General features: G+C 47.7%; 2 gene segments (V, D, J or C); one reads left to right on the forward strand and one right to left on the reverse strand.

Moving 5' to 3' along the window:
• Nucleotides 1–3,700: 3,700 nt before the first annotated feature.
• Nucleotides 3,701–4,293, reverse strand: LOC121587424. The segment is given in 2 exon segments: nt 3,701–4,047; nt 4,212–4,293. Coding segments are annotated over 2 exon segments (384 nt in total).
• Nucleotides 4,294–19,365: 15,072 nt separating this feature from the next.
• LOC121587166 lies at nt 19,366–20,535 on the forward strand. The segment is given in 3 exon segments: nt 19,366–19,391; nt 19,488–19,522; nt 20,039–20,535. Coding segments are annotated over 3 exon segments (381 nt in total).
• The last annotated feature ends 4,147 nt before the right edge of the window (nt 20,536–24,682 follow it).

Below are 24,682 nucleotides of genomic sequence, written 5' to 3' on the forward strand. Positions count from 1 at the left end.
CAGTATGTACCGTTTTAGTTTGTTTACCATCTCAGAAGTAGTAGAGGAAGAAAATGGACGACTTCACAATGGAGATGGCCTCAATGGTACTGCCTGTTCTCTCACAGACGCCATAATGGGACAGATACAATAATGATGTTGTCTATCTAAGTCTATGGTTCAGACAGAAAATAAAGAGTTATTAGTCAAACAGTTTCAGGGTCAGCTGTTGGTTGGATTACAGACCGGGCCTGCAAGCTCTTTTATTGCTTTTGACATTCATATCTAGACAGGCGTGCAATGACAGAACAGTATCAAAGTCACCAGATATTAGTAGCATAATGGTTAACTGAATTTTACTGCGGGCAATAAAAAGTGAATGTCATCATCTGTTGCTTCAACTAGGTGGCAACAAAATAGTTTTCTGATTGGTTGTATCTTAATCAAACTCCTCCCACTCGCTCTTTTGCTTCTCTTCGCCTGGAACCATATGCCCAGCAGCTTGTAGGCACACGTGGATAATACAACAAGCTTTAACCAAACAAAATATTTTTACGTTTTATTGCTTGTTTACTTGACGATAACATTTTGTTTTGATTTGTGTTTGTGTAGGCTACACAGCCGGAAATTAACAAGTTCAACACGGCGCCACTATAACAATGTTTGCCCAACTTCATAACCATTATGAGGCATTTCTAAATGAAATTAACGTTGTGACAGATCTCCTAGTTATGATGGAGGAGAAAGCTGGGATACAGAGAACATACACCACTTCATACTCCAGTGATGTAAGGAATGGTTATGTTCTGTAATGTCCTAAATGTACTGGCATAGAGGCAAGGTGCAACCTTTCATATCTGACCTATGACCTTGCTAGGTCAGACATATCAGCTGGAGGTTCCTGTTATCCTCTGACTGATGTCCAGTCTAGTTTACTCAGGATTAGGTCTGGGAGATGCTGCAGTGCGGTACAGGACAGGTCCTGGTGGAGGCATTAGGAGGTTGTGTGTTTGTCTGAGCGTGTGACTTTGAAACTGTTGACCTCTGCCTCTGGCTGACCTGTCAGTGACCCTGGAGGTATTCTATACTGGGATGAAGGACTTCCATCTGGCTCAGTGCTGATTCCTGATGAATTCATGATGAATCTGTCTGTGTTGATTCCTGATGAATTCGTAATGAATCTGGCTCAGTGCTGATTCCTGATGAATTGATGATGAAACTGGCTCAGTGTTGATTCCTAATGAATTGATGATAAAACTGGCTCAGTGTTGATTCCTGATGAATTCCTGATGAATCTGGCTCAGTGCTGATTCCTGATGAATTCATGATGAATCTGTCTCAGGGCTGATTCCTGATGAATTCATGATGAATCTGTCTCAGTGCTGATTCCTGATGAATTCATGATGAATCTGTCTCAGTGCTGATTCCTGATGAATTCATGATGAATCTGTCTCAGTGCTGATTCCTGATGAATTCCTGATGAATCTGGCTCAGTGCTGATTCCTGATGAATTCCTGATGAATCTGGCTCAGTGCTGATTCCTGATGAATTCCTGATTAATCTTCAGATGAACATCACTAGTTATCTAATACTTCCTCATGCCATTCTAGTGGGCACCAGGGATGTTTTATTTTTTTATTTTTTTTATTTCACCTTTATTTAACCAGGTAAGCCAGTTGAGAACAGTTCTCATTTACAACTGCGACCTGGCCAAGATAAAGCAAAGCAGTGAGATAAAAACAACACAGAGTTACATATGGGGTAAAAAACATAAAGTCAAAAATACAACAGAAAATATATATACAGTGTGTGCAAATGTAGCAAGTTATGGAGGTAAGGCAATAAATAGGCTATAGTGCAAAGTAATTACAATAGTATTAACACTGGAATGCTAGATGTGCAAGAGATTATGTGCAAATAGAGATACTGGGGTGCAAAAGAGCAAAATAAATAACAATATAGGGATGAGGTAGTTGGGTGGGCTAATTTCAGATGGGCTGTGTACAGGTGCAGTGATCGGTAAGGTGCTCTGACAACTGATGCTTAAAGTTAGTGAGGGAGATAAGAGTCTCCAGCTTCAGAGATTTTTGCAATTCGTTCCAGTCATTGGCAGCAGAGAACTGGAAGGAATGGCGGCCAAAGGAGGTGTTGGCTTTGGGAATGACCAGTGAGATATACCTGCTGGAGCGCAGACTACGGGTGGGTGCTGCTATGGTGACCAATGAGCTAAGATAAGGCGGGGATTTGCCTAGCAGTGATTTATAGATGGCCTGGAGCCAGTGGGTTTGACGACGAACATGTAGTGAGGACCAGCCAACAAGAGCGTACAGGTCACAGTGGTGGGTAGCGTATGGGGCTTTGGAGACAAAACGGATGGCACTGTGATAGACTACATCCAATTTGCTGAGTAGAGTGTTGGAGGCTATTTTGTAAATGACATCGCCGAAGTCAAGGATCGGTAGGATAGTCAGTTTTACGAGGGCATGTTTGGCAGCATGAGTGAAGGAGGCTTTGTTGCGAAATAGGAAGCCGATTCTAGATTTAACTTTGGATTGGAGATTATTTATGTGAGTCTGGAAGGAGAGTTTACAGTCTAACCAGACACCTAGGTATTTGTAGTTGTCCACATACTCTAGGTCAGACCCGTCAAGAGTGGTGATTCTAGTCGGGTGGGCGGGTGACAGCAGCGTTCGATTGAAAAGCATGCATTTAGTTTTACTAGTGTTTAAGAGCAGTTGGAGGCTACTGAAGGAGTGTTGTATGGCATTGAAGCTCGTTTGGAGGTTTGTTAACACAGTGTCCAATGAAGGGCCAGATGTATACAAAATGGTGTCGTCTGCGTAGAGGTGGTTCTGAGAGTCACCAGCAGCAAGAGCGACATCATTGATATACACGGAGAAAAGTGTCGGCCCAATAATTGAACCCTGTGGCACCCCCATAGAGACTGCCATAGGTCCAGACAACAGGCCCTCCGATTTGACACACTGAACTCTATCTGAGAAGTAGTTGGTGAACCAGGCGAGGCAGTCATTTGAGAAACCAGATATAAAATCTGACCTTAGATAATGGTGCTCTCTTCATCTAGTCTCTTTGTCAAGACAACTAAAAGCTGACTACAATAAAGTGACAGGCAGTCTGGTGGCATGTTGGGGTTGGACTGACTCTCTTCCCTGGGGAACTGACCTCTGACCTTTTATATTTGACCTCTACCAGTCTGGCTGATGTCCGCTGGCCAACCTCTTCCTGTAGACACCACACAAGATTAGTGCAATGACCTATAAAATGACCTGTAACTGAAGTCAGACTTATGACTCTGGGAGAGGAGCCACGCAAATCTAAGTTTCTGTTTCACAGGGCTCTCTCTCTCTGTCACACACACACATGCACTTACACATACTATACTGCTCCACAGAAGTGTTGGCCAGCTGTGTGTGTCTGGTTGATCTACCAAGCATGGAGGCACACCAACTTTTACGCTTCACACATGATTATATGTGGACATGAAATGGATTATTCATCCCTCAATGAGACTATTTCACCTGTATCTTTCTGATAAGGAGGATATTTGTAGCCATGGGAGGTAGGGAGGGTTATGAAACTAGTTTGTAACCATTATTTCTGTGAGTTAGTAAAGTGGTTATACTTGGTGATGTCATATCACAAGACCCTTAGTTCTGTGTTCAGTGGACCAGTGATGTGTGTCATTTCATGCAGGAGGTTTTTGTACGGCTCTAAATCATTGTGTGAACAAACGTTTACTATTGAGATAGTGGAAACTCTGACAGTAGTAAACTGCTGCATCTTCAGCCTGGACTCCACTGATGGTCAGAGTGAAGTCACTCTCAGACCCACTGCCACTGAATCTAGCAGGAATCCCATCTAGCAGTTTCTTTGTATATTTTATCAGGAGTTTGGGAGCTTCTCCAGGTCTCTGTTGATACCAGAACGCATGATCTCCATCACTGTCTCTGTACACTTTAGGGTTGGTTTTACAGGTCAGAGTGACGGGGTCTCCTGGAGAGAATGTCACTACAGGAGGCTGAGTCACAGTCACCTGACCTCTGGATCCTGAAGAGGAAAAATATATAACGATCAACGAGTATAAATAAGAGATCATTTATATTTCATTATATAATGCCGGGACATTTATTAATTGAGAGCCATTTCAATGATTATACAAGGTACTCAACAATATGTCCTTTTTCCATTGTAAGAGTTAGAAAACAACAGACCTTTGAGGCAGCAGCAGACCAGTGTCCAGATGAAGATGGTGATCAGAGTCATGGTTGTCGTGGTTTCTGTTGTGTTGAAGGACAGATCTCAGTCCTGCAGTCTGAAACTCCCAGGGCTATAAACACTCCCAGAGCACTGAAGCATGAGCTGCTAATGCAAAGCACCTTCTCTATGGAAATACCCTACCTCAGGACAGATGATGAATCTGCAAATAATAATCATGTGAATTGCTTTATATTTCTGTTGTTGACAGTAAAATGGCACAATTGTCAATATTGATATTTGCCTCAAATGACAATGTCTCACTCTGCCCATATGCAATGTGATAACATATGATATAATTGGATAAAATAACATTTTGCAGTGAATTTGGGTGAAGAGACATTGAAGAGGCTCAAATCAGTGACTGCATTAATCAGAGTATGCTATAGGTACATAAAGTGCTTAATTATTGTGGTTGTCCCACCTAGCTATCTTCAGATGAATGCACTAAGATGCTCTGGATGAGAGTGTCTGCTAAATGACTAAAATGTAATGTAAATGTAAATGATAAAACATGCTAATTACTTGCTATAATATTTCCTATATTAAGAGATTCAAATACTGATACTGTAATTGTGTGTAAAGATGTGTAATGCTTTATGAGTATAGCAAAGTTCTACAAAGCTGTGTGGAGCTATATGAGTGGTTCTGTTAGTGCAGGGTGTGCTCACTCTTGTGTGAAGGAGGTTTTGTATGGCATCTTAACTAGACTGTCTCACAGTGGTGTCAGGTCGTGTTGTAGGTGTTGTGGAGGAATCACACGCAGGAAGCAGACTGAATATACCAACAAAGCTGTATTACTGCCTAAACACAGGCAACAGGACAAAAATAAGCCCGACAGCAAAATACGCACGAAGGCGGAAGTAAATGCGCACAAAACAGGTGCGACAAAAATGAATAGGTGCACACACACGTGCAGCGTAAGCTCCAGCAACAGTGGAGAAAATATGCTCAACCGAGCAAGACACAAACTGACGGTAACAATCATACACAACACAAGACAAACACAACGAGAAACTTATAGGACACTAATTACTACAAAACAGAAACAGGTGTAGAAACAAACAGACAAAACCAAACGAACATGAAACATCTATCGGTGGCAGCTAGAATTCCGGAGACGACGAACGCCGAAACCTGCCCGAACAAGGGAGAGAGGCAGCCTCGGCCGAAACCGTGACAGTACCCCCCCCTTGACGCGCGGCTCCAGACGCGCGCCGACTCCGGCCTTGGGGACGACCCGGGGGCCGCGGCGCAGGGCGCGTCGGATACCCCCGATGGAATTCCGTCAGGAGCGACGGGTCCAAAATGTCTCTCCTCGGCACCCAGCACCGCTCCTCCGGACCGTACCCCTCCCACTCCACTAGATAATGAAGACCACCCCTCCGACGTCTAGAATCCAAGATGGATCTCACGGTGTACGCCGGTGCCCCCTCGATGTCCAACGGGGGTGGAGGGGTCTCCAAGATCTCATCTTCTTGGAGTGGGCCCGCTACCACCGGCCTGAGAAGGGACACATGGAACGAGGGGTTAATACACTTATACTCCACTGGTAACTGTAATCTATAACATACCTCGTTCAACCTTCTCAGGACTTTAAATGGCCCTACAAACCGCCGACCCAGTTTCCGACAGGGCAGGCGGAGGGGCAGGTTTCTGGCAGAGAGCCAGACTCGATCTCCAGGTGCGTACACTGGCCCCTCACTGCGGTGTAGGTCGGCGCTCGTCTTCTGTCGACGTATGGCACGCTGCAGATGGACGTGTGCAGCGTCCCACGTCTCCTCCGAGCGCCGCACCCACTCATCCACAGCGGGGGCCTCGATCTGGCTCTCATGCCATGGTGCCAGAACCGGCTGGTACCCTAAAACACACTGAAAAGGGGTTAGTTGGGTGGAGGAGTGGCGGAGAGAGTTCTGTGCCATCTCGGCCCAGGGCACATATCTCGCCCACTCCTCCGGCCGATCCCGGCAGTATGTTCTGAGAAACCTGCCCACATCCTGGTTAACGCGTTCCACCTGCCCATTACTCTCCGGGTGGTAACCCGAGGTGAGGCTCACCGAGACCCCCAACCGCTCCATAAAAGCTCTCCAGACTCTGGAGGTGAATTGGGGACCTCGGTCAGCCACAATGTCCTCGGGCACCCCGTAGTGCCGGAACACATGGGTGAATAGAGCTTCGGCGGTTTGTAGGGCAGTAGGAAGACCCGGCATGGGGAGCAAACGACAGGCCTTAGAGAACCGGTCCACAACGACCAGGATGGTAGTATTCCCTTGAGAGAGGGGAAGGTCAGTTATAAAATCCACCGAGAGGTGGGACCATGGTCGTTGTGGAACGGGCAGGGGCAGTAACTTACCCCTAGGCAGATGTCTAGGCACCTTACACTGGGCGCACACCGAGCAGGAGGAAACATAAACCCTCACATCCCTGGCCAACGTGGGCCACCAATATTTGGCACTAAGACAGTGCACTGTCCGGCCGATACCCGGGTGTCCAGAGGAGGGTGACGTGTGAGCCCAATAGATCAATCGATCCCGACACTCGAGCGGAACATACCTCCGGCCCTCCGGGCATTGTGGTGGACTAGGGTCGGTGCGTAATGCCCGCTCGAGCTCAGAATCGAGCTCCCACACCACCGGTGCCACTAGACACGACTCAGGCAGTATGGGAGTGGGCTCCACGGACCTCTCCTCCCCGTCATACCGCCGAGACAGCGCATCTGCCTTACCGTTTTGTGACCCAGGGATGTAGGTGATCTTAAAAGAGAAACGGGTCAAAAACATACTCCATCTAGCCTGCCGAGGGTTAAGCCTCCTCGCTGCCCGGATGTACTCCAGGTTACGGTGGTCCGTCAAAATGAGGAAAGGGTGTTGAGCCCCCTCAAGCCAGTGCCTCCACACCTTAAGGGCCTGTACCACAGCTAACAGCTCCCTGTCCCCTACGTCATAATTTCGCTCCGCCGGACTGAGCTTCTTGGAATAGAAGGCACAGGGGCGGAGTTTAGGTGGCGCGCCTGACCGTTGTGAAAGCACGGCGCCAATACCGGCCTCAGACGCGTCCACCTCTACCTGAAATGGTAAAGAGGGATCCGGATGCGCCAGCACCGGAGCCGAGGTAAACAGGTCCTTCAGCCTCCCAAACGCCCTGTCCGCCTCGACTGACCACTGCAGACGCACCGGGCCCCCCTTCAAGAGAGACGTGATGGGAGCTGCCACCTGCCCAAAACCCCGGATAAACCTCCGGTAGTAATTCGCAAACCCCAAAAACTGCTGCACCTCTTTCACAGTGGTTGGTGTTTGCCAATTACGCACGGCTGACACTCGGTCTACCTCCATCTTCACCCCTGAAGCTGACAACTGATACCCCAAAAAGGAAATCGACTCCTGGAAAAACAGACACTTCTCTGCCTTCACATACAGGTCGTGCTCCACCAGCCTCCGCAACACCCTGCGCACCAGGGCCACATGCTCGACACGGGTAGGTGAGTACACGAGAATGTCATCTATGTACACAACGACTCCCTGTCCCTGCATGTCCCTGAAGATCTCATCCACGAATGATTGGAAAACCGACGGAGCATTCATCAACCCGTATGGCATGACTAGATACTCGTAATGGCCCGAGGTGGTACTAAAGGCTGTTTTCCATTCATCATCCTTCCTGATGCGCACCAAGTTGTACGCGCTCCTGAGATCTAATTTCGTGAAGAAACGCGCCCCATGCAACGACTCAGTCATGGTCGCAATCAGCGGGAGTGGATAACTATACTTCACCGTAATCTGATTGAGACCACGGTAATCGATGCACGGACGCAACCCACCATCCTTCTTCTTCACGAAAAAGAAACTTGAGGACGCGGGGGAAGTGGACGGCCGTATGTATCCTTGTCTCAGTGATTCGTCTATGTAAATCTCCATAGCTTTCTTCTCCTCCTGAGACAGAGGATACACATGACTCCGTGGGAGCGCAGCTCCTGCCTGAAGGTCTATCGCACAATCCCCCTGCCTATGGGGTGGCAACCGCGTCGCCCTCGCCTTACTAAACGCAATAGCCAAATCCCCATACTCAGGTGGAATGTGCAATGCGGGCACCTGGTTTGGACTCTCCACCGAGGTAGCCCCTACGGAAACGCCCAAACATCTACCCACACACTGAGCAGACCACTCCATCAGAGCCCTCTCCTGCCACGAAATAGCGGGGTTATGGGTACTCAACCAAGGCAGGCCCAGCACCACCGGATACGCAGGAGAGTCAATCAGGAACAGCTGAATCATCTCCTGATGACTCCCCTGCGCACACATCCTAAGTGGCGCCGTGACCTCCCTGATCAAGCCCGTCCCCAACGGACGACTATCTAGGGCATGAACGGGAAACGGAACGTCAACAGGACTACGGGGAATCCCTAACCTTAAACAAAACTGTCTATCAATAAAATTCCCAGCCGCGCCTGAATCTACCAGCGCCTTATGCTGGGAATGAGGTGCTACCTGTGGAAAACTGACAGGTATACAAAAATGGGCAACAGTGAGCTCTGGGTGAGTGGGGCGCCTACTCACCTGGAGGGAATCCCCAGTGCGGGACCTGTCGTCATCTCCCCTAGGAGGCCATCCCCAGCACCTAGCCGCGGTGTGTCCTCCCGACCACAGTTGGTGCAGTGGATGGACCCCCTAGTCTGCCGACTCCTCCTATCTCTAGCGCCAGCGCCCCCGAGCTCCATAGGACACGGCTCGGATGCGCTGGAGGATGGAATGGACGGACCCCCCTCAGGACGTCCGCGGGTGGCCAATAGGTTATCTAACCTGATTGACATGTCGACCAGCTGGTCGAAAGTGAGACTGGTGTCCCTACAGGCCAGCTCCCGACGGACATCCTCTCTGAGGCTACATCGGTATAGATCGACGAGGGCCCGCTCATTCCACCCTGCATCTGCCGCTAGAGTACGGAATTCGAGTGCGAATTCCTGGGCACTCCTCCTCCCCTGCCTGAGGAAGACCAGACGCTCCCCGCCGCTCTCCGGGGATGGTGCAACACCGCCCTAAAGCGGCGGGAGAACTCGGTGTACGTAATCGTCGTGGCGTCGATCCTCCTCCACTCCGCGTTGGCCCACTCCAACGCTTTTCCGGCCAGGCAGGAGATCAGGGCGGACACGCTCTCATAACCTGAAGGTGCCGGATGTACTGTGGCCAGGTACAGCTCTACCTGGAGCAGGAATCCCTGACACCCAGCTGCGGTCCCGTCGTAGGACCTCGGGAGAGATAGTCGGACTCCGCGAGGTTCCGGCGCTGGACTGGGTGGGCTGGCCGATGGTGCTGGCAGGGCGGCTGGCGGTGGAGGCGGACCCCAGCCTCGGAGTGTGGTCATCACCTCCTGCAGGGCGGCCCCCATCTGCAGGAGCTGCTCTTGCTGGTCCCGAACCTGGGCTTCCAGTCTTGTATGGCCTGCTTCGGCTCCTGCTGATTCCATACTGTGGTGTATGATTCTGTCAGGTCGTGTTGTAGGTGTTGTGGAGGAATCACACGCAGGAAGCAGACTGAATATACCAACAAAGCTGTATTACTGCCTAAACACAGGCAACAGGACAAAAATAAGCCCGACAGCAAAATACGCACGAAGGCGAGAAGTAAATGCGCACAAAACAGGTGCGACAAAAATGAATAGGTGCACACACACGTGCAGCGTAAGCTCCAGCAACAGTGGAGAAAATATGCTCAACCGAGCAAGACACAAACTGACGGTAACAATCATACACAACACAAGACAAACACAACGAGAAACTTATAGGACACTAATTACTACAAAACAGAAACAGGTGTAGAAACAAACAGACAAAACCAAACGAACATGAAACATCTATCGGTGGCAGCTAGAATTCCGGAGACGACGAACGCCGAAACCTGCCCGAACAAGGGAGAGAGGCAGCCTCGGCCGAAACCGTGACAAGTGGTACACGTTCGGTGGAGGGACCAAACTGCTGCTGAAAAGTAAGTGTTCTTTAATTTACTACTTCTTACAAAACACTACAGAATATAGACATACTGAAGACCAGACATTTTAAGACTCAAACTCTGTAAAGGAAACCCCACTATTAGTATTTATTTTAGAATGGATGGTTTAGAATGGAAACTAGTAGCTACAGTCAGTTGGAGACTTTCAGTTACGCAGCCACACAACCTGACATTGAACAAATTATACAAAAGAAACAGATTTTTTATTCAAAGTGCTTTAATTAGGTTAAGTTCCCTGCTATGACAAGTAAATTACACAGAGAATCTCATGAATATAACAGAAAAAGTTCTGGTCCCTAGCAAACCTTGTTCTCTTGTCTGATATTATGGTAAAGTGGACTGACTTTAAAAGGGCAATCTGCATTTGCTACATCCATTTTGGGACTTGATAGATAATAATAGATATCGATTGATTTTTGAAGAATATATATACATATTTTCAACTGCCATACTCTTATCAGAACCCAAAATAGAATCATGTTTTACTCAATTGTTTGTGAACAATGTAATTTTAAACAAACACAATAGCTTCAAAACATGGTTGAAATGATCATTTGTATCTTATGGATGGTCAGTCCTTGCATCCATAGCTCTGTCTATGAATTTGAGAGAGGTTACATTTCTCAAGCTCCATCCCTCAGCTGTTTACCAAAAACACTGGTGGGGTTGGCTGCTTTAAACGGCACAAACGCGTTAGGTAAGTATGGTACACGGAAGGTGCACCACAACGCACAGTAGAGTATAAAGTTACTTAATATCTGCATTTAGCAGTGATATTGGGCGATAAGATTGCTTAATGAATGGGGTCCTTGTCCTTTTTACAGCAAAGATATTTCATAGGCTGAGCAAATGCATGGCTAAATAACAAAATCACCAACAGTGATGTACTTTATTGTGCATTTATGTAATTGTTGTTGAGTTGGGTGGTGTTGTGTTCTCTGTGAACCTTAATAAGTTGTGTATTTTATAGAGCACTCTATTTCTCTCTCCTCTGGAATGTAACATTAAAACGTTCTCTCCTTTCCAGCTGGTCCTACTGTCAGTCCCACAGTGTCTCTGCTCCCCCCCTCCTCTGAGCAGCTCTCTGGGGGCTCTGCCACACTGGCCTGCCTGCTGACTGGCTACTCCCCTCAGGGGGCGCTGGTGAGCTGGGAGGTGGACGGGCTGGAGGTGAGCAAGGGGGTCGTGACCAGTCCAGAAGAAGAGAAGGAAGGCCTTTACAGACGCAGCAGCACCATGACACTGAGCAAGGCAGGCTGGGAGCAGGGAGAGCTCTACACCTGCAGGGTCTCCCACTTCCAACACACCCAGGCCTCCCCCTTCGCAGGAGCCAGTGTCTGGGCTAGGGTCTACCGGAGGCCCACAACAGCAGCTCTGTCTGGGGAAGCAGGAGTAGACGAGGCTCTGGTCTGGGCTGGGGCCTGGTTGGAGCAGTAGTAGTGTGTTGGAGTGGTAGAGTAGTGTCCTGAGTAAACTCTAGTACTGCTGGGGAGACCACAGTCTGGGTAGTAATGTGTATTGTATAGAGTAGAGGAGACTTCTATGTGATCTGTACTCAGACTGGTACTGTGATGTTCTATCTGCCTCAGTTCTAATAAAGTTTGATTTGGAAAATAACATGATGGATTAGTTGACTCATTTATTTACTGTGACAACGAATGGAAATGTACCTACAGCTAGGTTGTAGTTTTTGTCATAACTATATTTCTCCTCCAAGTGTGAGTAAAGATATGTCATCTGTCCTATAGTGACTGTTTGTTGTAGGTGTTCTGCTATTTCACGCTCAGTCTCCCTCTCTCTCTCTGCATGCTGGGAGTGTTTGGTGCATGCTGGGAATTGTTTGAGTGAGTTCTGTGCGAGTGTTGTGTAGAGTTAGATATCCTGGGTTTTCTTTTTCTTGTTGATATCTTTTTTTCTTCTATGCATGATTAAGGTTATTATTTATATTTTCTTGTTGTGATTTTCTTGTTGTGATTTTGGTGGGGATGGCGGCCCGAATGGGGACGCCGTCCCTGTCACTTCGGCACGGCTTTAGGTGTGTTACTGAAGCTACTGTCACGGTGGAGGAGGTTCTGGTCGCCGTAGGAGAGAAGGTAGGATATGAGAATGTTGCTTATGCGTCACGGATGAATAAAGCGGTGGTGGTATTTCTTAAAGAAGACCGCCTTGTTGATCGTATGGTTGAGCATGGCGTACTACTTAAAGGAATGTTGATTCAAGTTACGCCGCTTTTTTCTCCGTCAACAAGGGTAACGATTTCAAATGTACCGCCGTTTATTCCAAATGATGTAAATGTGGGTTTACTTTCTTTGGATCAGGAGAAAGCTTTTGATCGTGTGGACCACCAGTACTTGTTTAAAACAATGAAAGCCTTTGGGTTTGGGGATGTTTTTTTGTCTTGGATGAATTTACTGTATGCTGGGGCCTCGTGTATGGTGAAGGTGGGGGGTGGTTTGAGTTGTCCCATCCCTGTCCAAAGGGGCATCAGGCAGGGATGCCCAATTTCAGGGCAGTTATATAGTCTGGCGATTGAACCAATGCTTTGTTTTTTAAGAGCAAAGCTTACTGGTTTCTCTGTGCCAGGTGTAATGAAGGGTCCCACGATAGCACTGTCTGCGTATGCAGATGACGTGACAGTTTTTATTACAGGGGGTGAGGATGTTAAGGTTCTCTCAGACGCTTTAAAGGTGTATGAGGGGCCTCCTCAGCTAGAGTCAATTGGGGAAAGAGTGAAGCGCTGTGGGCAGGCCAGCTTCAGATGGGGTCCGCTCCACGGTTACCAGGGGGGCTTCAGTGGGGCAGAGATGGGATGAAGACTTTGGGGTTTTTTCTAGGCTCCGATGTCTTTCAGAAAAAGAACTGGGAGGGTGTAGTGGAGAAAGTGTGTGCCAGATTGTCTAGGTGGAAATGGGTGCAGCCCCAGCTGTCTTATAGGGGAAGGGTACTGGTAGCTAATAATCTTGCTGCCTCTACCCTGTGGCACAGACTAATTATTTTACAGCCACCAAAGGGTCTGATACAAGAGCTTCAGAGGACCCTTGTCAATTTCTTCTGGTCTGGACAACATTGGATTAAAGCTTCAGCCCTGTACCTGCCACTGCACAAGGATGGGCAAGGCCTGGTGGACATTTCTTTCAGGATCATGGCTTTCCGGCTTCAAGCAGCCCAGAGACTGTTGTACAGTGACGGTTCTAGCTGGGTTGACACAGCCTACACATTGATGAGGAGAGCGGGCTGTTTGGGCTTAGACAAGCACCTTTTCCTCTTAAAGCTGGAGGGGGGTGAGTTGCCTGGCCTGACTCCATTTTATGAGTCTGTTATGCAGGCTTGGAGAGTTCTGGTCAAGTCCCGTAAGGCCTGCACGCCACCAGGGATGTGGCTTTTTGAAGAGCCTCTTTTTCACAACACTGCCAGTCCCGTGTTCTGGGTTCAGCTAGCCTACGTTCATGCCTGTTAGGCGTGGGGTGTACTAAGCTGGGTCATCTGATGTGGAACAGGAATAGGTCTTTGGAGGAGCTGGGAGAAAGAGCGGGGATCCGATCGTCTCGCCTACTGAGGAAGGTCGTCGCTGAGGTCTGTGACTCCTTGCCAGTACTTCATCTGCAGTATGTGACTGACACTTCCAATTCTGATCGGTGGAAGGAGGGTCTGGATTATGTGTTCCCTGCACTGATTGTTAGTGCTGCGGCAGGGGCATTCGAGGAGGATGTGGGGATGCTGCTTTCCTTTGATACCCCGGAGCTGGGGGAGTTCAAGGAGGTGGGAAAGAAGGCCATGTACAGAATATGTGTAAAGGTGTCCCATGCCTCTTCCCTGGAAGGGGTCAAATCGACGAGGTGTGTGACACTCTGGCTCTATGGACTTTTATTTTTGAGCCAGGGTTGTTCATTTCACTTGGGTGTATTTCTATGTTGGTTAGTCTAGGTTGTTTTTTCTATGTTTGGTTGATGACTCCCAATCGGAGGTAACGAGTGTCAGCTGTCGGCTCGTTATCTCTGATTGGGAGCCATATTTATACTGTGTGTTTTCACCTTGGGGTTGTGGGTTTTTGTTCCAGTGTTGTATGTTCTGTCGGTGTCACAGAGGACTTCACGTATCGTCATTTGTTGTTTTTTCGTGGTTGCTTTAATTTAATAAAGTCATCATGTTCACTCCACGCGCTGCGTATTGGTCCGCTCCTTCAGACGATCGTGACAGAAAAACCCACCACAAGAGGACCAAGCAGCGTAACAAACGGCAACAGGACCTACCTACACAGGATTTATGGACGCCTCCAAAGGATTCGTGGACATGGGAGGAGATACGGGCTGGAAAGGGTCCTTGGGCACAACCGGAGGAATATCACCGCCCTCGTGAAGAGCTGGAGGCAGCTAAAGCAGAGAGGAGGTGGTATGAGGCGGAAGCACGGAGGCAAGGCTGGAAGCCCGGGAGTACTACCCAAACATTTCTTGGGGAGGAAGCGCCGGGTAAGGAGAAAACGCTGGTGGATGTCCTCCTCGGTTGGGGACAGATAACGCAGGAGGAGGCCGTCCGGTACCGGAGGGCGATGAAGGGGGAGAACCTGGCAGGAGAGGAGCAACGACAGCAGCAGGGCCATCGTCGGAAGGACGGGAGGCAACCCCAAAAAAATTTTTTGGGGGGGGCACATGGCTTGGGCGCCTGAACTGCCCGTCTGCTCAACGGAGCCTGCAAAGCCGCCCGTCTGTACTGAGCCTGCAAAGCCGCCCGTCTGCCATGAGCCTTCAGAGCCGTCCGCCAGACCGGAGCCGCTAGAGCCTTCCACCAGACAGGAGCCGTTAGAGCCTTCCGCCAGACAGAATCATACACCAGCGATGGAATCAGCAGGAGCCGACGCAGCCCGTACAAGACTGGAAGCCCAGGTTCGGGTCCAGCAAGAGCAGCTCCTGCAGATGGGAACCGTCCTGCGGGAGGTGATGACCACTCTCCGAGGCTGGGGTCCGCCTCCACCGCCAGCCGCCCAGCCAGCACCGTCAGCCAGCCATGAGCAGCCAGATCCGTCAGCCAGCCATGAGCAGCCAGATCCGTCAGCCAGCCATGAGCAGCCAGATCCGTCAGCCAGCCATGAGCAGCCAGATCCGTCAGCCAGCCATGAGCAGCCAGATCCGTCAGCCAGCCATGAGCAGCCAGATCCGTCAGCCAGCCATGAGCAGCCAGATCCGTCAGCCAGCCATGAGCAGCCAGATCCGTCAGCCAGCCATGAGCAGCCAGATCCGTCAGCCAGCCAAGAGCCGTCCAGCCAGGATCCGCCAGAGCCGTCCAGCCATGATCCGCCAGAGCCGTCCAGCCAGGATCCGCCAGGGCCGTCCAGCCAGGATCCGCCAGAGCCGTCCAGCCAGGATCCGCCAGAGCCGTTCAGCCAGGATCCGCCAGAGCCGTCCAGCCAGGATCCGCCAGAGCCGTCCAGCCAGGATCCGCCAGAGCCGTTCAGCCAGGATCCGCCAGAGCCGTCCAGCCAGGATCCGCCAGAGCCGTCCAGCCATGATCCGCCAGAGCCGTCCAGCCAGGATCCGCCAGGGCCGTCCAGCCAGGATCCGCCAGAGCCGTCCAGCCAGGATCCGCCAGAGCCGTTCAGCCAGGATCCGCCAGAGCCGTCCAGCCAGGATCCGCCAGAGCCGTCCAGCCAGGATCCGCCAGAGCCGTCCAGCCAGGATCCGCCAGAGCCGTTCAGCCAGGATCCGCCAGAGCCGTCCAGCCAGGATCCGCCAGAGCCGTCCAGCCAGGATCCGCCAGGGCCGTCCAGCCAGGATCCGCCAGGGCCGTCCAGCCAGGATCCGCCAGAGCCGTCCAGCCAGGATCCGCCAGAGCCGTCCAGCCAGGATCCGCCAGAGCCGTCCAGCCAGGATCCGCCAGAGCCGTCCAGCCAGGATCCGCCAGAGCCGTCCAGCCCGGATCCGCCAGAGCCGTCCAGCCCGGATCCGCCAGCCAGCCAGGATCCGCCAGAGCCAGCCAGCCAGGATCCGCCATTCAGTCCGGAGCTGCCCCTTAGTCCGGTACTGCCCCTTAGCCCGGTGCTGCTCCTTAGCCCGGTGCTGCCCCTTAGCCCGGTGCTGCCCCTTAGTCCGGTGCTGCCCCTTAGCCCGGTGCTGCCCCTTAGTCCGGTGCTGCCCCTTAGGCCGGTGCTGCCCCTTAGTCCGGTGCTGCCCCTTAGCCCGGTGCTGCCCCTTAGTCCGGTGCTGCCCCTTAGCCCGGTGCTGCCCCTTAGCCCGGTGCTGCCCCTTAGTCCGGTGCTGCCCCTGAGTCTGGTGATGCCTCTTAGTCCAGTGCTGCCCCTTAATCCTGTGGGGGTTTAGTTGGGGGTGGTCATGTGGAGGAGGTTACACAAGCGGGTAGTGACTATGGTGGGGTGGGGACCACGACCAGTGCCTGAGCCGCCACCATAGACAGACGCCCACCCAGACCCTCCCCTAGACTGTAGGCTGGTGCGCCCCGGAGTTCGCACCTTTAGGGGGGTACTGTGACACTCTGGCTCTATGGACTTTTATTTTTGAGCCAGGGTTGTTCATTTCACTTGGGTGTATTTCTATGTTGGTTAGTCTAGGTTGTTTTTTCTATGTTTGGTTGATGACTCCCAATCGGAGGTAACGAGTGTCAGCTGTCGGCTCGTTATCTCTGATTGGGAGCCATATTTATACTGTGTGTTTTCACCTTGGGGTTGTGGGTTTTTGTTCCAGTGTTGTATGTTCTGTCGGTGTCACAGAGGACTTCACGTATCGTCATTTGTTGTTTTTTCGTGGTTGCTTTAATTTAATAAAGTCATCATGTTCACTCCACGCGCTGCGTATTGGTCCGCTCCTTCAGACGATCGTGACAAGGTGGTCGGGTGTGCTTGGTCCAGGTGCCTCCCCAAAAGGCTGTTGGCGATCATTATACAATGACAGCTGACCTCCAATGGAGGATAATACATGGAGCCATAGCCACCAACATGGATCTGGTGCACCTGGATCCTACTGTTGGGGAGGGGTGTCCATTCTGTGCTGAGTCTGAAACTCTGGCACATCTGTTTTTACAGTGTCCCAGGTTGGTCGGGATGATTGACCTGATCACTAATTGGTTCTCAACGTTGGGAGAGGTTTTCTCTTCCCAACTGTATATATTTGGGCCAAAGTACAGGTTTAGTCAGAAAGGTGTAGTTGTGTTGCTTAATTTTGTGTTAGGGGCAGCAAAATTAGCGATATGGAAGACCCAAAAGAACAGTATTCGGGGACAGGGGTCTGTGGATGTGGTGGGAATGCTGGAGGGAATGTTGGCAGCGAGACTAAGGGTTGAGTTTGCCTATTATAAACTTGTCAACAATATTGATCTGTTTATGGGTATATGGGGTATTCAGAGGCTGTTGTGTTCAGTTACTGTGGAGGAGGAATTGGAGTTGTGTTTTTAATTGATGTGTAAATACGGTTTTGTATGAGTATTTATTGTGTGGTGGGCTCCCAGACCCAATAAAGATTATTTAAAACTCAAACTCACTCTCTCTCGCTCTCTCGCTCTCTCGCTCTCTCGCTATCTCTCTCGCTCTCTCTCTCTCTCCGCACCCCTGTGGACAGAGTTGCTCTATTCTCGGAGAAGCAAAACCCTCCCACCCTGACCATGCAAATCAGGGCTGCATTCAGTGAGGTGAAATGTTTCGAACATTAAAGATAGAAATACAATGAATAGAGCGAACACTCCATGTTCTATTTGACAGATAATGATGTCTGTTCTACACAATGCGTTTCTATCTAAACATTCCAGAGGTGAAGGTCATTGGTGTGATAGTAAAGTGGTGGTTTCTATATGGAGGTGAAGTAATGGTTATGGTTGTGTAGAGGAGGTGGTTTGGTGAACTATGCTCCTGTCATGAGTAACCAGAGAAACATTGTCCTGGTGTGGGAATGTCTAACTCTGTGTGTTTCATGTCATAGTCTGTTGCTCCTCAACACTTGCAGTAGGTCCCAGCTGCAGCAGTACAGTCTCTGTTCAGTCTGACTGAGGGAGGTTTTTGTACGACTCTAAATCACTGTGTGATCTCTGTGTCGCTATAATAACCCATACCATAGTAATCTCCTGCATCTTCAGCTTGGACACCAGTGATGGTAAGAGTGTACTCAGTACCTGATCTACTGCCACTGAATCTAGATGGTGTTCCAGACTGAAGTGTATTTACTCTATAGATGAGGAGTTTAGGAGCCTGTCCAGGTTTCAGCAGGTACCAGCTCATGTCATCATCAATATCAGAACCTCCTGTTGCTCTGATAGATACAGTCTTTCCCAGACTAACAGATTTCGATTTATCAGCTTGATTCAGGAAATTATTTGCAGATGACTCTGAAATGGAAACAGCATTGATTAGTCATAATAATCAAAATAGAAGCATTGTAAACACCACACACGCACAAACAGTAGCATAGACGTTTCTCAAACTATCTTAACGTTCTCAAAGCTTCTCTGTCTCTTTACAGATCCTGTCTGAAACGACAGCTTGGGGTGGTCAGAGAGGAGATTTTCCCATTCAAACCTATTAACTAGCAGACCACAGTGAGAGATGCTGTGAGTTTCTCACCCTGAGTCAGGAGCCCCAATGTAACCAGCATTGGAATCAGCTGTATTTTTATCTTCATATTGTTCATCATCATCTGTGGCTCTGAGAAGACAACAGACCGAACCCAACGATGATAACACTGCAGTCTTAAAGTGTCAGGACAGATCTCAGTCATGAAGTCTGAAACTCACAGGGCTATAAACACTCTCAGAGCACTGAAGCATGAGCTGCCAATGCAAAGCACCTTCTCTATGGAAATACCCTACCTCAGGACAGATGATGAAACTGTTCATACAATGACATAAACACATTAATCTTAAACGTGGAATACAATAGCTTAATACATCTGTGGAAGGCCTGTAATTGACCATAGTATTTAGTTACATGTAAGTGTTTTCATTCAATACTAGTGTATTGCTATTCTATACGGCTGCCTTCTTGTACTTAGTGAGTTTGTCAGAGATAATTATTTGAAATCTCCAACATTTATATTTTATAGTAATATTTTATAGTAAGCTAAAATAAATCATCTAAAAATATCAAAACATTTATTTGAAAGGTTATGACCTACATATGCTGTTTTTGACTGACAATCAGTGGTAGGGTTGAATGTGTGTTGTGTAGAGAGTTACTGGTGTGTGTAAAGTGCAGGAGGTTTTTGTACGGCCGTTCAATTAGTCTTTATCACTGTGGAGGACTTTCGGTGGCGGCACCAAACTCATCGTTGACTGTAAGTACAAGAGGTTCATTCCTTTTTATAATACATTCAATTTAACATTTATAAAGTCACAAAAAGTGATTATTAAGAAATAGTTGTATTTCTTGATGTTTAATTGATTTAATTCCAATTATGTACAATGTTTCCATATTATCTAAAATGACATGTACCAAACATCTGTGAACAGAAAAGGATAGTTTTAGTGTTTGATGTCTTTAAGTACACTAAACCAGTTAAGATGCATTATTCAACTTTTTCTATTGTAAGCATCTAAGTTTAATATCTGTACTGTAATTTAACACATCACTGATTGTAGTGTGTGTTCTTGCTTCATAGATGTTATTGGAGGGAAGTGAAAGTCTGTAGAAGATATATACATAACCTGCCATTTTCACAGACCCTGTCCTATTTTAAAAAGTATCAAATTTGTTTCTTCATGTTAAAGTTGTTGAAAGTTCTTCAAGGTTCTTGTCCAGTTTACCCCTTACATGTCATCTCTCCTGTCCCCCCTCCCCTTCTCTCTCCTAGTGGGTGTGGTACGTCCCTCCCTGACCGTCCTACTCCCCTCCAGTGAGGAGCAGGACAAGGGGAATGTTGCCCTAGTGTGCCTGGCCAACAGAGGCTTCCCAGGGGGCTGGAAGCTGGGTTGGAGGCTGGGGGCCGGGGGAGCCTTGCAGGGCAGCCAGAGTCTGGAGGTCCTGGAGAAGGATGGTCACTACAGCTGGAGCAGCAGCCTCACCCTCCCCACTGACCAGTGGAGGAATGCTGGCTCAGTCACCTGTGAGGCCACCCTAAAGGACCAGACCCCCGTCACTCACACACTGGAGCCACGCCACTGCTCCCAGTAGACCCCCTGTACACAGAGAACACCTATCTATCTGTCATTCCATCATTCTAAATATCTATCTATAGCTTCAGCTTTGGTCATCAATTTGTGTTTCTGCATCTTTAAATCTGTACGTGTGGTTGTATTGCTTTTAGATTGGAAATGTTAACAAAATAAAGTACTTTGTATTAATGTCAAAGAAGGTGTCCCTGATTTTTATTATGAATATAATTGTGAATATCTGTGGACTTGTGGTTGTTAAACAAAGACTAAACTGCTCTGTAACAAAATGAACATTAGCAGGTTGATAGGGGGTGAGGGAGGGTGGGTACTGGGTAGACCCCTTGGGACAGTAAATATCTGGGGGACAGGAGCAGAACCACATCATCTGACCATTATAGACATGGAAGTGGGTTATGGGATATAGCTGTTGGTTTTTATCATGACTAAACTATTTGGTGTATTTGAGATTCACGTTTGAGTTGTACCCAGATGTTCTGTATGGTGGTAAAGTAGTGGTTATTTATGCTTGGTGATGTCATATAACCAGGACTTGAGGTGTGTATTCAGTAAACCAGTGTTTCATGTCATAGTCTGTTGCTCCTCAACACCTGCAGTAGGTCCCAGCTGCAGCAGTACAGTCTCTGTGCAGTCTGACTGATGGAGGTTTTTGTACGACTCTAAATCACTGTGTGATCACTGGGCCAACATATACACCCATACCATAGTAATCTCCTGCATCTTCAGCTTGGACATCAGTGATTGTAAGAGTGTACTCAGTACCTGATCTACTGCCACTGAATCTAGATGGTGTTCCAGACTGAAGTCTATTTACTTTATAGATGAGGAGTTTAGGAGCCTGTCCAGGTTTCAGCAGGTACCAGCTCATGTCATCATCAATACCTGTTGAACCTGCAACAGCTTTGATAGACACATTCTCTCCCAGACGAACTGACTTCGATTCATCAGCTTGATTCAGGACACGTTGTGCAGAGGACTCTGAAATTGAAACGGGGAAATTAGCTTTGAGTAGTCTTAAAAATCCACATAAAAGGAATTTGAAACTTTTTCCATGTACAAGCCCATTAAAACCTGTTAAAACCAGTAGACCACAGGGAGAGATGCTGAGAGTTTCTCACCCTGAGTCAGGAACCCCAGCGTGATCAGCAGTGGAATCAGTGATATTGACTTCATCATCTTCATCATCATCTGTGGCTCTGAGAAGTCTGAACAGACTGAACCCAACGATGGTAACACTGCAGAATTAAAGTGTGAAGACAGATCTCAGTCCTGCCGTCTGAAACTCCCAGGGCTATAAACACTCCCAGAGCACTGAAGCATGAGCTGCCAATGCAAAGCACCTTCTCTATGGAAATACCCTACCTCAGGACAGATGATGAACCTGTTAATGCAATGACATAAACACATTAATCTTAAACGTGGAATACAATAGCTTAATACATCTGTGGAAGGCCTGTAATTGACCATAGTATTTAGTTACATGTAAGTGTATTCATTCAATACTAGTGTATTGCTATTCAAATAAAATCAAACCTTAAAGTGAAATGCTTACTTACAAGCATTAACCAACAATGCAGTTATTAGAAAATAGAGTTAAGAAAAGATTTACTGAATTAACTAAAGTAAAAAATAAAATAAAATATAAAGTAACACAATAAAATAACAATAACGAGGCTATATACAAGGGGTACCGGTACCGACTCAATGTACGGGGGTACAGGTTAGTCAAGGTAATTTTTACATGTAGGTAGGGGTAAAGTGACTATGCATAGATAATAAACAGGAAGTAGCTGCAGTGTAAAAACAAGGGGGGCCAGGTGGCCATTTTATTAATTGTTCAGCAGTCTAGGAGCCTTTTGGACATAGACTTGGCGCTCCGGTACCACTTGCCGTGCGATAGCAGAGAGAACAGTCTATGACTTGGGTGGATGGAGTCTTTGACAATTCTATACTAATGTCAGAAGGTGATGTGTACGCGGCGAGTGAAGTCAGACGCAGGACACAGATATTCAGGTAGACTACTTTACTCAATGTAAAGTGCAAAACAAACGCCTCCACAACTGGAGGGAAAAACACCATATACGTAATATGGAAAAATAGCAAGGCCGAACATCGACTTAGACATACAACAATAACACACAAATAGCAAACGTGAGACAAATGAAATTATAGGCTAAACAATCAAACATAATAGACAACAGGTGTACTACTCCAGACAAAACAAGACAAACACCGAAACATCGATCGGCAGTAGCTAGTACTCCGGGGACGACGAACGCCGAAGCCTGCCCGAGCAAGGAGGAGGAGCAGCCTCGGCAGAATCCGTGACAACTAAACTAAAATATAAACACAACATGCAACAATTTCAACGATTTTACTGGGTTACAGTTCATACAAGGAAATCAGTCAATTTAAATAAATAAATTAGGCCCTAATCTACGGATTTCACATGACTGGGAAGTGGTGCTGCATGGGTGGGCCTTGTACTAAAATGGCATCATGCTGAAGTTCAGTTCAGACCATAAAGAATTATTGAGGCCTCAGATGGATATAACCGTTTTTACATGGACATTGCCATTGAGGGATTCCACCATTTTGAAGTAGTCAACTGGGTGGGACTTCCTATGGATTACAGAAGAATGACAAAATTCCATCCAGGTCATCAGGAGGGATCAGCCAATGAATTATACTAATGAGGAAAGATATCATTACTGCAGGTGGCAGTAAATCGCCAGCCTTGGCTTTATACCTGTTCAAACAACACATTCTAGGTGGCAGTATGTACCCTTTTAGTTTGTTTACCAGTAGAATTAGTAGAGGAAGAAAATGGACGACTTCACAATGGAGATGGCCTCAATGATACTGCCTGTTCTCTCACAGACGCCATACTGGGACAGATACAATAATGATGTTGTCTATCTAAGGCTATGGTTCAGACAGAAAATAAAGAGTTATTAGTCAAACAGTTTCAGGGTCAGCTGTTGGTTGGATTACAGACTGGGCCAGGAAGCTCTTTTATTGCTTTTGACATTCATATCTAGACAGGTATGCAATGACAGAACAGTATTATCAAAGTCACCAGATATTAGTAGCATAATAGTTAACAGAATTTTACTGCTGGCAATAAAAAGTGAATGTCATCATCTGTTGCTTCAACTAGGTGGCAACAAAATAGTTTTCTGATTGGTTGTTTCTTAATCAAACTCCTCCCACTCGCTCTTTCGCTTCTCTTCGCCTGGAACCATATGCCCAGCAGCTTGTAGGCACACGTGGAAAATACATCAAGCTTTAACCAAACAAAATATTTTTACGTTTTATCGCTTGTTTACTTGACGATAACATTTTGGTTTGATTTGTGTTTGTGTAGGCTACACAGCCGGAAATCAACAAGTTCAACACGGCGCCACTACAACAACGTTAGCCCAACTTCATAACCATTATGAGGCATTTCTGAATGAAAATAACATTGTGACAGATCTCCTAGTTATGATGGAGGAGAAAGCTGGGATACAGAAAACATACACCGCTTCAGACTCCAGTGATGTAAGGAATGGTTATGTTCTGTAATGTCCTAAATGTACTGGCATAGAGGCAAGGTGCAACCTTTCATATCTGACCTATGACCTTGCTAGGTCAGACATATCACCTGGAGGTTACTGTTATCCTCTGACTGATGTCCAGTCTAGTTTACTCAGGATTAGGTCTGGGAGATGCTGCAGTGCGGTACAGGACAGGTCCTGGTGGAGGCATTAGGAGGTTGTGTGTTTGTCTGAGCGTGTGACTTTGGAACTGTTGACCTCTGACACTTGCTGACCTGTCAGTGACCCTGGAGGTATTCTATACTGGGATGAAGGACTTCCATCTGTCTGTGTTGATTCCTGATGAATTCCTGATGAATCTGTCTGTGTTGATTCCTGATGAATTCGTAATGAATCTGGCTCAGTGTTGATTCCTGATGAATTGATGATGAAACTGGCTCAGTGCTGATTCCTGATGAATTGATGATGAATCTTGCTCAGTGCTGATTCCTGATGAATTCCTGATGAATCTGTCTCAGTGCTGATTCCTGATGAATTCCTGATGAATCTGGCTCAGGATTGATTCCTGATGAATTCCTGATGAATCTGGCTCAGTGCTGATTCCTGATGAATTCCTGATGAATCTGGCTCAGTGCTGATTCCTGATGAATTCCTGATTAATCTGGCTCAGTGCTGATTCCTGATAAATTCCTGATGAATCTTCAGATGAACATCACTAGTTATCTAATACTTCCTCATGCCATGCTAGTGGGCACCAGGGATGTAAAATCTGACCTTAGATAATGG

The sequence above is a fragment of the Coregonus clupeaformis genome, unplaced genomic scaffold (assembly GCF_020615455.1).
Source record: "Coregonus clupeaformis isolate EN_2021a unplaced genomic scaffold, ASM2061545v1 scaf0866, whole genome shotgun sequence".
NCBI classification, from domain to species: domain Eukaryota; kingdom Metazoa; phylum Chordata; class Actinopteri; order Salmoniformes; family Salmonidae; genus Coregonus; species Coregonus clupeaformis.